The following is a 15,531-nucleotide window of genomic DNA, read 5'->3' as shown; positions in this document are numbered from 1 at the left end:
ACGAAAGAAATTCAAAATGAACTTTGAAAAATCAAGAAAATGTAACTGTGACAAGGTAAACCACAACCAAACACTACTGAAATATTCCAAATCTTGCATTTCAACGAAAGAAATTCAAAATGAACTTTGAACAATCAAGAAAATTTAACTGTGACAATGTAAACCACAACCAAAAACTACTGAAATATTCCAACTCTTGCATTTCAACTAAATAAATTCAAATGAACTTTATAAAATAACGAAAATGTAACTGTGACAAGGTAAACCACGACCAAACACTACTGAAATATTCCAACTCTTGCTTTTCAAAGAAAGAAATTCTAAATGAACTTTGAAAAATCAAGAAAATGTAACTGTGACAAGGTAAAACACGACCAAACACTACTGAAATAGTCCAACTCTTGCATTTCAACGACAGAAATTCAAAATGAACTTTGAAAAATCAAGAAAATGTAACTATGACAGGGTAAACCATGACCAAACACAACTGAAATATTACAACTATTGAATTTCAATGAAAGAAATTCAAAATGAACTTTGAAAAATCAAGAAAATTTAAATGTGACAGGTTAAACAACAAAAAAACACTACTGAAATATTCAAACTATTTCATTTCAACGAAATAAAATCAAAATGAAATTTTAAAAATCAAGAAAATGTAACTGTTACAATTGAAACAACGAAAACCCACTATTGAAATAGATCAACACGATATGTAAGATGAATTAAAATCGAAATTTACAATGAAAAATCAAGAAAATGGAAAGGTTAAAGTTTAAACAAACAGCAAACACTACTCAACTATTCCAACACGGTTTTTTCAATCAATAAGATTCAAATGTAATTTGTAAAAACCTGTGCAATGAGCTGTTAACAGGGCAAACTCCAGCCCGCAATAAAGAAATCGTAAAAATCAGGCATTACAAATACAGTAGTTCAAATTAAACTTTGTAATATAAAGAAACTGTAAATTTGACAAGTTCAACCACAACCAAACACTACTGAAATATTCCCACTCTTTATTTTCAACGAAAGAAATTCAAAATAAACTTTGAAAAATCAAGAAAATGTAGCTTTGACAAGGTAAACCAGAACCAAACACTACTGAAATATTCAAACTCTTGCATTTCCACGAAAGAAAATCAAAATGAACTTTGAAAAATCAATAAAATGTACGTGTGAAAAGGTAAAACATAATAACACGATAATTAAATATTCCAACTCTTTAATTTCAACGAAACAAATTCAAAATGAACTTTGAAAAATCAAGAAAAAGTAACTATGATAAGGTATACCACAATCATACACTATTGAAATATTACATCTCTTGAATTTCAAAAAAAGACATTCAAAATGAACTTTGAAAAATCAAGAAAATGTAACTGTGACAAGGTAAACCACAACCAAACACTACTGAAATATTTCAACTCTTGCATTTCAACGAATGAAATTCAAAATGAACTTTGAAAAATCATGAAAATGTAGCTATGACAAGGTAAACCACAACCAAACACTACTGGAATATTCCAACTCTTGCATTTCAACGAAAGAAATTCAAAAAGAACTTAGAAGAATCAAGAAAATGTAACTGTGACATGGTAAACCAAAACCAAACACTAGTGAAATATTCCAACTCTTGCATTTCAATGAAAGAAATTCAAAATAAAATTTGAAAAAACAAGAAAATGTAACTGTGACAAGGTAAACAACAACATCACACTACTTAAATATTCCAACTCTTGCATTTCAATGAAAGAAATTCAAAATGAAGTTTGAAAAATAAAGAAAATGTAACTGTGACAAGATAAACCACAACCAAACACTACTGAAATATTCCGTCTCTTGCATTTCAACGAAAAAAATTCAAAATAAACTTTGAAAAATCAGGAAAATGTAACTGTGACATGGTAAACCACAACCAAACACTAGTGAAATATTCCAACTCTTGCATTTCAATGAAAGAAATTCAAAATAAACTTTGAAAAATCATGAAAATGTAACTGTGACATGGTAAACCACAACCAAACACTAGTGAAATATTCCAACTCTTGCATTTCAAAGAAAGAAATTCAAAATGAAATTTGAAAAATTAAGTGAATGTAACTGTGACAAGGTAAACCTCTACCAAACACTACTGAAATATTCCAACTCTTGCATTTCAACAAAAGAAATTCAAAATGAACTTTGAAAAATTAAGGGAATGTAACTGTGACAAGGTAAACCACGACCAAACACTACTGAAATATTCCAATTCTTGCATTTCAAAGAAAGAAATTCAAAATGAACTTTGAAAAATCAAGACAATGTAACTGTGACAAGGTTAACCGCAACCAAACACTAGTGAAATATTCCAACTCTTGCATTTCAACGAAAGAACTTCAAAATGAACTTTGAAAAATTAAGTGAATGTAACTGTGACATTGTAAACCACAACCAAACACTAGTGAAATATTCCAACTCTTGCATTTCAACGAAAGAAATTCAAAATGAACTTTGAAAAATTAATGGAATGTAACTGTGACAAGGTACACTACAACGAAACAATACTGAAATATTCCAACTAGATAATAACAACTAAATAAATACAAAATTAAAATTGAAAAATTAAGAGAATGTAACTGTGACAAGGTAAACCACGACCAAACACTACTGAAATATTCCAACTCTTGCATTTCAACGAAAGAAATTCAAAATGAATTTTGGAAAATAAAGAAAATGTAACTGTGACAAGGTAAACCGCAACCAAACACTACTGAAATATTCCAACTCTTGCATTTCAACGAAAGAAATTCAAAATGTACTATCAAAAATTAAGTGAATGTAACTGTGACATGGTAAACAGCAACAAAACACTACTGAAATATTCCAACTCTTGCATTTCAAAGAAAGAAATTCAAAATGTACTATCAAAAATTAAGGGAATGTAACTGTGACATGGTAAACTACAACATCACACTAGTGAAATATTCCAACTCTTGCATTTCAACGAAAGAAATTCAAAATGAACTTTGAAAAATTAAGGGAATGTAACTGTGACATGGTAAACTACAACATCACACTACTGAAATATTCCAACTCTTGCATTTCAACGAAAGAAATTCAAAATGAACTTTGAAAAATCAAGAAAATGTAACTGTGACAAGGTAAACCACAACCAAACACTACTGAAATATTCCAACTCTTGCATTTCAATGAAAGAAATTCAAAATGAACTTTGAAAAAATCAGACCTTTGGAGGGGGAGGGGCCGGGGGCAGGGGGTCGTTCTGTGTCTCAATGCACAAAAAAAGTATAAAAAATGGGGAGGGAATGGGGGAGGGGAGGAGGAGGAGGAGGAGGAGGTGGGAGGAGGAGGAGGAGGAGGTGGGAGGAGGAGGAGGAGGAGGTGGGAGGAGGAGGAGGAGGAGGAGGAGGAGGAGGAGGAGGAGGAGGAGGAGGAGGAGGAGGAGGAGGAGGAGGAGGTGGGAGGAGGAGGAGGAGGGGGCCGGGGGAGGGCCTTTGGGGCACAGGGAGGGCCTTTGGGGCACAGGGAGGGCCTTTGGGTGTCTGGGTGACATTTGGGGACCGGTGGATGGCCTTTGGGACCCCGTTGGTCCTTTGGGAGCTCGATGGGCCTTTGGGGGCCCGAGGATGGCCGTTGAGGGTCTGGGGTGGGCCTTTGGGGGCGCCGGTGGCCCTTTGGGAGCTTGGGGGACCTTTGAGTGTCCGGGGGGCAGTTGGGGGCCTGGGGGACATTTGGGTCCGGTGGAGGGCCTTTGGGAGCCCGGTGGACCTTTGAGGACCGGGGGCTTCCTTCGGGGTTGGGGTATGAGGATTGGAACCCTTTGGGGTTGGGTGAATTGTTATGTAACGGGGAAAATCATATGTAAGCAGGTCTCTGATTGGCTGAGAAGGAGGATGTATCCGACTCGATGATTGGCTGAGAAGGACACATGTGATCTAACTGTTTCCTATTCCAGGACATCTTGACATTCACCCCTAGCATGCACTTGTCCAAAAACAACAATAATAAATAAATCCCTCAGGCCTAAAGATTAAAGAAGCCTTAATGTTTCTTAATTCCCTCTTCGTGAATCAACAATTTCCCCGCCGATTATGTAAATCAATTTCTCAGGTTAAGCTAACCAAACAACAATGAAGCCATGTTTGTTTCATAATTTCCCCTTCGTGAATCAATAATTTCCCCTAGCGATTATGTAAATCACAGATTAAAGAAGCCATGTTTGTTTCTTAATTTCCCCTTCGTGAATCAACAATTTCCCCTTCGATTACACAATCAATTTCTCGGAAATTCACTTCCCCTTCGATTACGCAATCAATTTCTCGGAAATTCACTTCCCCCTCGAGTCCTAGATCAATAACACTGTTCCCGTTAGAATTCTATGCGCAGGTGCAACCTTCGCCCCGGAGTTATTACACATAGAAAAAACAAATAAATCGATCTTGGAAAAAGAGGTCATTGACCCCATTAACCACGTGTTCTCCCTAGGGACTCTATGATCATATTGTTTCATAAATCCCCATGCTCGTTAATCAATAATTCCCCCATAGATTATGTAAATCACCCCTCATGTCATTCGCACGTGGTCAAAAAACAACAGATCGATTGACCTTGACACACCCACAGTAGACTCGATAGATAATACTTGAAAAAATTATGACACGTCATCATAAAACTAAATAGTAGATGGCAGCAGGGGTGGGTGACCGGAGCTTTAGGGTCACTTCTACTTATGCCTTGGGGGCATATAAGGTTCTTATAGAAAGTAGAAACTTCAAAAAGGGCTTATTCGGTTGAAAATTGAAAGGGCTAGTGCCCTTTTTAATAGTCAAAATTGATTGGAGGGCATCTAACTCTCCTCTCACGCCCACCATTTCCCCAAACACATCCAATCAAAATTTTGAGATAGCCGTTTTGTTCAACGTAGTTTATAATTCTAGAAATTAGTCTTTGAGGGTGACACCCCCCCTCATAACACTCAGGGCAAAGGTTGTAAGTTATGCCCTGGGGAAATATAAGGTTTTTTATAGCAAGTGTTGTTGCAGAAACTTCAAAAAGGGCTCATTATTATGCAAATTGAAAGGGCTAGTGCCCTTTTTAATAGTCAAAATGATTGGGTGGCAACTAACCCCCTTCTCACGCCCACCATGTCCTCAAACAAATTCAATCAAAATTGTGAGATAGCTATTTTGTTCAACGTAGTTTAAAATCCTGGAAACTAGGTCTTTGATGATGACAACCCCTCTCCCCAGAGCCCTCAGGGTAAGGGTTGTAAGTTATGCCCTATGGGCATAAGCTATAAGGTTTTTATAGAAAGTGGTATCGTAAAAACTTCAAAAAGTGCTCAATCGATTGGAAATTGAAAGGGCTAGTGCCTTTTTTAAAATTCAAAATGATTGGGTGGCAACTAACCCCCCTCTCACGCCCACCATTTCCTCAAACACATCCAATCAAAATTGTGAGATAGCTATTTTGTTCAAAGTAGATGAAAGTTCTAGAAATTAGGTATTTGAGGATGATAACCCCACAGCCCTCAGGGTAAGGGTTGTAAGTTATGCCCTATGGGCATAAGCTATAAGGTTTTTATAGAAAGTGGTATCGTAAAAACTTCAAAAAGTGCTCAATCGATTGGAAATTGAAAGGGCTAGTGCCTTTTTTAAAATTCAAAAGTAATTGGAGGGCAACTAACCCCCTCTCACGCCCACCATTTCCCAAAACTACTTTCTAAAAGCTAAAGCCCTATGCTTTCTAAAAGCAAGAATATAATTTGTACTTTACAGAAAATAATTCTATTTTCTGAATTATTTTCAGTTATTAATGAAAGGGCTAGTGCCGTTTTTAAAAGTCAAAAGTAATTGGAGGGCAACTAACCCCCCTCTCACGCCCACCATTTCCCAAAACTGCTTTCTAAAAGCTAAACCCCTATGCTTTCTAAAAGCCAGAATATAATTTGTACTTTACAGAAAATAATTCTTTTAAAGTTTTTCATTTTTATAACTTTAAGAAATCGAAAATTTAATTAAAATTTTAAGGAATAAATATCAGCATATGTATATTGAACTGATAATGGTGATTTTTTTCAGTAAATTCATTTAAATTTTTTCAGTAAAGTAAAAATTATATTTTGGCTTTTAGAAAGCACAGGGGTTTAGGACCCTACTCATATTAATTTCTGCTAGTTTTGAATTTGACTCTATTGTTTATTTTAATTTCTGTTTGTTTTGGGTTTTATTTATTTATTGATACTGATTTTTAGTATTTGCATGCTTGGTAGATTATTTGGTTCTATTATAGTTCATTTTTGGTTTAATGGAGTTCTTTACTTTTTTTGAAAAACTTATTTTGTCGAAAAAGTTTTTTCAATTAATTTACTAAAAAATAGCAACTCTGTCTATTGCATCGCACAATACTTCGCTCGTGACCAGGTTTCCTGTGCATTTTGTGTGTCTTAGCTGTAAGGTAAGAGCCTTAATGTTTAATAAATCGCCATTTCACCATCAGGAAAATACATTTCAATTCTAATTGGATGTTCGTTATCAAACGTCCATTTCATTTGAATTTAAGGAAATAATAACCATGGCAATCAACTTTTTCGATAATAATAGCTCAAACTTGGAAATACATGATCATAAAATAGCTAGTACAACATTGACTAAAGCCGAAATAAAAAAAATCATTGTATCTTGTTTTGGGATTTGTATTGCCCTACGTGTACTTTTTTGTATAAGCGACAAGCATTGTTCTTAACGCTGCTTTTATCAATAAATAAATGAATAAAAACGATTACCTCACTGTCTGAAGACGCCCGAGTTTCAGATTCTGAATCAAGGACAAGATTTATAACATCCGGTGTTGAGATTGCACTTCTATTTTTCGCCAATTTCGCAATTTCTAAATCCAGCTTAAGTTGCTTCAATGGAGATGAAACATTGAAATCAACTGACGACCTTTTAGCTGTCCTTGAGTATGAACTGTCCCTACTCCCAGGGTTCGAGCAGTCAGTGCTTAAACTTTCTCTCCTAAAGCAAATTCTTCTCCCGACAGGCTTACAAGTCTGATGATCAAGATTCGCTACTGTTACAGGTCTTTCTAGAATTAGATCCGGTAATTCATCTTCGTCTTTCACAGAATCGTCGGTATTTAAGCCGCTTTTCAACTTCTGCTGCGTGTAAAAGAATGGATTCTTTTGACGAGTCCGTTTAGAGTCAAAAACAGGAATCTCACTCGTAAGGTATTTTAAAAGCAGTGAACTGCTTTGAATTGGAGCGCTTTCAAGAGGCTCCAGACCTAGATCATCCATATTAATTGTTGAAAGCATGTATTCGTTTTTAAAGTTGTTCTTTCCTACAATAGGATCACTTTGTGTTAAAATCGATGAAGTGCAATTGCTTGCACATTGTGCCTCGCTATTCTCGGTACTTATTTCCTTCCCTATGACTTCAAGGACATCATCTAAATTTATTTCAAATGTGTCACTTTCAAACGGAAAAGAACCACTGAAATTTCGGATTTCAGTTGGATTCAATATTTCACTCATATTCTTATTTTCGTTACTGAAGAAATCAAAGTCTGTATACACATTCATAGTAAAAGATAAACTAGCTTCAAACCAACTTTTGTTTTGACTATAGTTTAAAATATTCAGTTCAAAGAAGGTCATCCACTGCACAGCTTACTCCACTCTCCAATGCTATTAGATGATAATCCTTTGAAATTTTCAACAATTAGAAGAGAAATTGGAAAAGCTTTTGAAGTGCTAAATGGTCGAACGGAAGTATCATCAGGGTACCAACCGTCACCTAAATCTCTTGCTGACCCATAGAGTTGAGCCATCTTGAAAATATGCTGAAACAAAGAAGAAACAAAAATTAAACTTGTAAAATATTTATAATCATTGTGTTCAGAAAGTCACTTGGATCAATACGGATTCATGGAGAAAAGGTACTGTTCAGCAATCTGAAGCTGTTAAAAGTAAATAACTGAACTTGATTAGCTGTTAATTATGTTCCTTTTTGTAGTGTTGTTAATGTTAGCTCTGTTTTTTTTTTAGTTGCTGCTAGAATTCATTAACAAAAAGCAGTTGATAAAGATATGAAAGCTCCCTTTTTTCGCGCTATTTTGTTTTGATTTGGTGCCTTATAAAAAAAAAGTATAATATATGGAATCCCTTGTAAGTGCCTTAATTAAGTTCACAGCACATTTTCAGCAATAAATAGCTAAATTGTGCGACGATGGTGCCTCTGAGACATGAAAAATAGGGTGAAACGTGAAATAGGTGGCACAGATACACTATGAAGAACTGCAATAATACACTATGGAAAACACAAGCCGTATCAAGGGATTCAAGATTATTTTTTCCTAGCTTAGAAACAAGTTGTCACAAGTGTAATGGTATATTTTAGCTCCACCTATATTCTTTCCATTTTCAAACTTCCTTATTTAATACTTACTGGATTCTAATGCGTATCAACAGAATCAGTATTCGTATAAACTGGCAAACAATTTTAAAGAATTTATGAACCCTGTTGTAGTTGCCGCAATGGCTACAACACAGTAAAGAACAAAGTACGGCCCCTAGCAACCGAAAGTTTAGAACCATGGTTTGATAAAACTGTCTAGCGAGAAAATTTTTATTTAGGAATAGTGCCTATGAGTTAGCCTTATCTTAATAGTGAAAGTTTATTGCGAAAAAAATAGAAATTTTGAATATGGGCACTAAACCCCTCGGAAGTGACCATAAATTGAACTGAAAATTGAACCATTGGAATTATCATGGATAAAAATCCCAGACCCAAGGTCTCCCCCCCATTTGAAAACACAATCATATTTAATCATATTTAAGCCTGTGTATCAATGATGTGTCTTTTTTTTTGTAAGCACTAGCGGAACACTACAACATCATAAGGAATTATTTAAAGGCTCTATTTAAAGACAATTCTTATATTTACACTCTTTTTATAAACAGTTATTGATGACACTATATCTTAAAACGACTTAAGGCACCAAAAATGCCATTTTTTGGTACTATTTCTGGAGTGGAAAGGCTCGAAGTATTACAAATGTACCTTTAAATCTCCGTGGTTGCCCGAATTTCTTGGGATTTTGAAAGAACTTCACAATTTCATTAGGCCTAAAAGACAAATTGACACTCCCTCCCCCAAAATACTGCATAGCGGAGAAATTCACATTCTTTTTGGAACATTTATTCAGTCTTTTGGCGCTTGAAACAAGAGCTCAAATATGATCTACAAGAATGGAATGATGGCGCTGAAGGTTAGAGTCTCAGCCTGTAATGTCAATTTCCATCTTGGCTAGAACTAAAAATTTTAATCTCTTATTTCACTTCTACAAATTAATCTTGAAAATATATTTGTCACTGCAGCATTTACGTCGTTTCGGGGGGCAAGGGGGCAATTTAGAGAAAAAACTGTTATATAACCAATACCCCTTGACTCTTCGGATGTAGACCCTCTTACCCCCCCCCCCCAATAAAAATGCTGGAGATAGGCCTCTGTACTGCAGTGACTCGTGTCTTCTTTTTGTTATGTTGAGGTTGCGGCAGTAGCATCTGCCTAGTAAATGTAAAACCTCAGCTCTTTGTAGCCAACATAAAAAAAAAAGCAAAAAAAAAGCGAAACTGTCTCGTGAGGAAAATGCCACAATTTTTCTCTTAGAGCGTTTAGCATAAGAGAATTTTCTAATTCAGTAAAGCGGGATGTAACCTGTGCCTCTCTAGAAAATTCTTCTTTTTTCTATGGGGTATTTTTAAACTACACACTACTACAGTACTAAAATATCAGCTTGCCCAGAAAAAAGGAATTTTCTTCGCCAGAGGGGATTTGAAAATTTTGACAAGTCCATTTTTTCGTTTTTTTTTATTCCAAATGGGTTGAAATTTTAAAAGAAAGTATGTGAAAATGACATATTTATGTTGTTTTAATTTCTCAAAGTTTGAAGCTAATTTTCAAGCATAAGTGGCCTTGGTACTTATGTATTATACGAGAAACACACGAGAATTTGGATCGAACTAAGATTTGGGATTTGCCAAAGACCGAAGAATAGGCAAGTATATTTTTCGAGGATAAGGGGTTGTTGCCCAAAACAAAAGAGTGCGTCAATGGACACACAATGACTTTGTACTCTTACAAGAAGCAACATCTTTTAAGTGTAAAACTAGGCTATGTTTGAAAACCGTCAATTTGCGTGTCAATACGTGGTTTTCAAAAAGTAAAATACCATTTGTTACTGTAGTTCGTTTCATTTGCTAATAAAGTGTTATATTTTCATCATATTTTGTTTTATTTCATTAGCATTAACCAAACTTCACTTTTCGAGTGTTTCTCGTGTAATACGTAAGTACCGTGGCCTTGTTCATTTTGGCTTCTCAGCGACCATCAATACTTTTAGGAAGATGCGCAAGTTTCTAAGTATGTCAAATTTCTTTCTTGTTAGATACATTACGCAAGATGTTCACTAAATTAGGCTTGACCCGAGCAAAAAGGCCTTAAGCGGATACCCGACATTAAAATGCACAGGCATAATTCTGATTACTTAAGGAAACCGAAATCCAAATATCAGAGAGGAGACAAATTAAAAACGCCTAATCAGCAATTTGCGTTTTTCGACCAATTATCTATCTTATTTTGTTTCGGACCTTGTCTATAAGTGTAAAAGGTCCCTCATAATTTCAAATTGAAAAGGTGATTCTGTAAACTTCTGCTGCCAGGGGCTTCTGAGCTATGTCCGACTAACTGTTGCCACAAATTTGAAAATAATGTGAACTTAGTAAACCTTACTAACTTACAGGCACGTTAATCAGGGGCAAACTCATAGACTTGGAAAAAAAATTCTTTGCATTCTCATTGAAAAAGCCCTTTCTCGTATTGTCATTGTAAGAACAACAAAAGTACCTCCTCCCCCTATAAATTAAAAAAAGGAATCATTTCCCTCCCCTCTATTTTCGTGAATTGAAGCCCCTGTTAATCTGTCCTGAAAATAATAATATTCTGTAACAAGACCGTAACCAGGGGGGTGGGGTTAGAGTGCTTCAACCCCCTTCCCGAAATGTTTGTCCAACTCTTAAAAACGTAACAAAAATGATTATGAACAAATTTTTGGTGTTTTTTTTTTAAACAACCCCCTTTCCCTAAAAACAAAATCCTGATACGGCCCTATTCTGTAGACTTCTTGTGTTTATTTTACGCGTCAACTAACCTCAACCGGCTGGAAAAAAAATTCTATGTATTCACAACACAACTCCAAGAAAGGTAATCACTATGAGCCAGGGTAAAATAAGTTACGCTTGCCTGAACTCTTGCAAGAACATATTGAAAATTCCTTATAGAGAGGGTAAACTTATAGAAAACCATCACTCCTGCCTGATTGAAACTCTCCTGAGGCAACTTCGGAAATTTCGCTGGATCATAACCGGAGGTTGATGCTTTTATCAGTGATGCATGTGTAACAGTAAGTGGTATAAAAAAATTTAGTCGTCTTACCGAATCCCTAGGGATTTGATCAAGCTAGTAAGAATTGTTCTAGATGGTTTGAACAAATCCTTAAAAAAAACCATCTAATTGACAAAATTTACGGTAGTTTTCTCATTGAAACCTAAATGGGATAAATTCATGCGGCGTGAACTTGGATTATTTTTAGTCAGTCGTTTAAACTGTATCTGACCGAAATTCTTGTTTCCTGGTCCTGACAAATGACCTCTGGTATCAATTCACAAGACTTTGGGCGGGGGAGGGAATATATTTTTTAGATTGCCTTTTGGAAAATTTACCATTTTTCAATGAAAATACCAAGAAAAGGGCACTTTACAATGAAAATTCTTCCAAAAATGTATTTTTTTTTTATTTTCGAAAAATTAAGCGATGTTTTAGTGCTTAAACTTCAAAAAACTATGTTTTTAGTTGACTTTTTTTAACTATTCCGATAATGGCCATTCCAACTTCAAGCAGCTCATGACTGAAAATGATTAATATTTTGCCTGTCTTGTCTTATTTAAGTTTTTGTTGCTTTTGACTGTGTCTTTTATCCAAACCGTAATTGTTGCACTATAACCTGCCCAGTAGGCAAAGTCATATAATCAAAAGAACAATCTCAGACTCTCAGTCCCCACCTGTCCGCAAGTCTTGTAGACATGGCTGGTCATAAATCTGTGAGTCAGGTTTGGGTCTCCAATTGCCTTCAAATAGCTCACAGAACTGATAGACTTTTTGAATTACTCATACTCTGTGCCAGTGGTGTCGTTTCTGGGGGTAGGGAGGCAGTTACCCCCCAATAATTCGGAGAAAAATTAATATATAACCCATGCCCCTTGATTCTTCGGATGGAGCTCTTGCCCCCCCCCCAATAATAATACTGGATCTACACTCCTGCGCCATGCCTATCTACCTTAATTCTGCCACAAGATGGTTCTTCAGACTATCATCAACAAGTGAAATTAATAATTTTTATAAAACTCATGAAACAGTGAAGCCAGCTTTACCTCTCACAGAGAGTATCTGTCTTGGCTTTACTCTAATCAGCCATGGCTCTCAAGTCTTTTAACACTGCCACCAAGTTGATAATTCGAAAATCAACTTCGACCGATTCGGTTTATTTTACAATTATCAAATTGGTGGAAGTGATAAAGACTTCAGAGCCATGGCTATAGCAAATAATAAAAGTACCATCAGTATGCACAAAAGGTAGCGGTGACAATCTTCTTGTTGTGTCCCTGAAAGTTCTAGACCTTTTCATTACCCATTCACAAAAGCGGTGTAATACTGCCAATTTTGAGTTACTGCCTAGCCATTGGCGATTCTACCCAGTATTTGGCCATGAGGAGCAGCTTTGTCAGTGCGCTGAGATATAATGTATCAATTTTCCAGCTAAAATTGTAACACAAGAGTTTAAATTACACCGTTTGAACAGTCGGCTAAAAGTTTGCGTCGCATCCCATTGCGACGCTGAACGACAGTTATCAAATTGATTTTTCTCATAAACATATTCAATGGCAATGGCAGGAAAAAAACAGGGGAGTGTTAATCTTATTACTTGAAATATAAAGAATACTTCTTTAGATCTCCTCAGCTAAGCGCAATATCAACTGTAAACCACTAAAAGCACTTTAGACGAAACTTGCAGTAACATTAAAACTACAGGCTCCCGTGGCTTCATAACCAAGGCTACCAGCCTGCGCGCCCCCAACAGTTGGTCATCTTCAGAAGCTCTCGATCGTTTCTTCTAAACAAAATCAGGTTAAATTACAAAAAGTAGTTTAACTAAATTGTACAAGCAGTCAGGTTAAACCCTACAAAGGTTATAAAATGGAAAAAAAAGACAAAAGAGGAACTTTCGTTCTAGTTGGCCTTTTTTTCTCATGTTTCTTCTAGTAGCTCGGCTTTTTATTAGCCTCTTCAATAGTTTTTTCCACTTCGAATAAAGATCCAGGAGGGTTTCTTTTTCTTTGAGACGATTGAGTTGGGACTGAGATGCCCCTTCAAAGTGTTTAAACCGAGACTATGTTCAACGCTGATTTTGTTCGGATTGACAGTTGAGAATTTTTACTCTTAAACGATAGAAGTGAACAGGAAAACAATTAGGCTGAGAGTGAAAAGTTCGAGCAGAGGAAAACACTTTGACCCATGAACATCTTCTTGCCCGTAAAACCGAATCCAAAACACGGCTTAATCTGAGTCAATCTAAATATCAAACATAGGGCAAAAGGGTAGTATCTTCCATTCTTAGACGGTATTTTTCACATCATTGTGAGAGTAAATTTGGAAACTGAGTCAGGAGTGGTGCCTAGTTTGACTGATCACACTCTACTCCTACTGCACAGCCTGGATGAAGCCTATTGAAGTTTCTTACTTATGAATAGCCGGAGTAGAAAAAAACTTTCACATCTCATCACTGGACACTAATAACAATTTTCTTCGCTCTTTCTTATGCCAAACTGCGGCAGACAGAAATAATTTTTCTTTGGTACAAACCACTCCCACTCGTCCCCCACAATCCACATACTCGAAATTGACGTGGGAGTTAGTGTTACCTGGGTTTACTAGGGGGGGGGGGCAATTTCATTGGTTTGACTAGGCAACAAGAAGTGGAGTGCAATTGTCTTGCGAGCTTCAGAAAAACAATTATAGGCAAGATTAATCAGGATGTCTTTTGCCTGTAATCGTCTTTTTAGGGCTTCCGCATGCTTCAAAATATACGCCAGGAAGGCTAAAAAAAATAAAAAAAAATAAATAAATAAAACTAGACTTTTTAGTTCGGCAGTAGCCTTTCCTGGCTTGTTGGTTTCCACACGGAAGAATAAAACTAAGCAATCCAGCTGCTCCAAATATAAAGATACAACTGCGTTTCTAGACAACCATCTGTCAAGTTCGGTGTTCTGTTAATTCTAAAAGCTTTCACGTTTCCAACATCTGACTGGTCCGTTTTGGGCTGCGACTAATATAGCCACATACATCCTAAGAAGAAGTATTCAATTTCTTTTAGAAATTGATTCCTATCCTGACAGCGAAGAACTATAACCAAGCTCTTTTTGCTACTCAAGTCTGTGCTCTTGTCAAATATTAAATAAAAAAACAAGTTGTTGCAACTGATGTAAGGAGCAAAATTAAAACTCAAAACGAACAGATCTGTATATGAGGAAGGCTCCCCCTCCCACGACCATCGCTCTTTATGCTAAAGTCTTGAAGTTCTTTAAGAATACTTATCATTCCCCCATGTACTCGTCCCCCACAATCCACATCCTCGACATTGACGTGGGAGCTAGTGTTACCTGGGTTTACTAGGGGGGGGGGCAATTTCTTTGGTTTGACCAGGCAACAAGAAGTGGAGTGCAATTGTCTTGCGAGCTTCAGAAAAACAATTATAGGCAAGATTAATCGGGATGTCTTTTGCCTGAAATTGTCTTTTTAGGGCTTCCGCATGCTTCAAAATATACGCCAGGAAGGCTAAAAAAAAAGAAAAAAAAATTAAACTAGACTTTTTAGTTCGGCAGTGGCCTTTCCTGGCTTGTTGGTTTCCACACGGAAGAATAAAACTAAGCAATCCAGCTGCTCCAAATATAAAGATACAACTGCGTTTCTAGACAACCATCTGTCAAGTTCGGTGTTCTGTTAATTCTAAAAGCTTTCACAATTCCAACATCTGACTGGTCCGTTTTGGGCTGCGACTAATATAGCCACATACATCCTAAGAAGAAGTATTCAATTTCTTTTAGAAATTGATTCCTATCCTGACAGCGAAGAACTATAACCAAGCTCTTTTTGCTACTCAAGTCTGTGCTCTTGTCAAATATTAAATAAAAAAAAAACAAGTTGTTGCAACTGATGTAAGGAGCAAAATTAAAACTCAAAACGAACAGATCTGTATATGAGGAAGGCTCCCCCTCCCACGACCATCGCTCTTTATACTAAAGTCTTGAAGTTCTTTAAGAATACTTATCATTCAAATTCAACGACCCTTGTCTTTGCGCGGTCTTTCTTTAAAAAATATAATAAACAGTCAAACTTTAGCGTAAAGAACAGG

General features: G+C 36.2%; 1 protein-coding gene across 1 annotated transcript in view; it reads right to left on the bottom strand.

Annotated features, from left to right (window-relative positions):
- Window positions 1-15,531, bottom strand: part of LOC148948578 (uncharacterized) — a 48,244-nt gene that overhangs the window by 18,025 nt on the left and 14,688 nt on the right. Inside the window, exon 2 of the mRNA XM_089093995.1 lies at window positions 6,788-7,845. Coding sequence (XP_088950121.1) covers window positions 6,788-7,660 — 873 coding nt within the window. The 5' untranslated portion in view covers window positions 7,661-7,845. The remainder of the gene's footprint in view (window positions 1-6,787; window positions 7,846-15,531) is intronic.

This window comes from Artemia sp. Qi Xiang Cuo, chromosome 9, assembly GCF_049724085.1.
Source record: "Artemia sp. Qi Xiang Cuo chromosome 9, ASM4972408v1, whole genome shotgun sequence".
NCBI lineage: Eukaryota > Metazoa > Arthropoda > Branchiopoda > Anostraca > Artemiidae > Artemia > Artemia sp. Qi Xiang Cuo.
The sequence above is the reverse complement of the archived record's forward strand: the minus strand, read 5'-3'. Positions and strand labels throughout refer to the sequence as shown.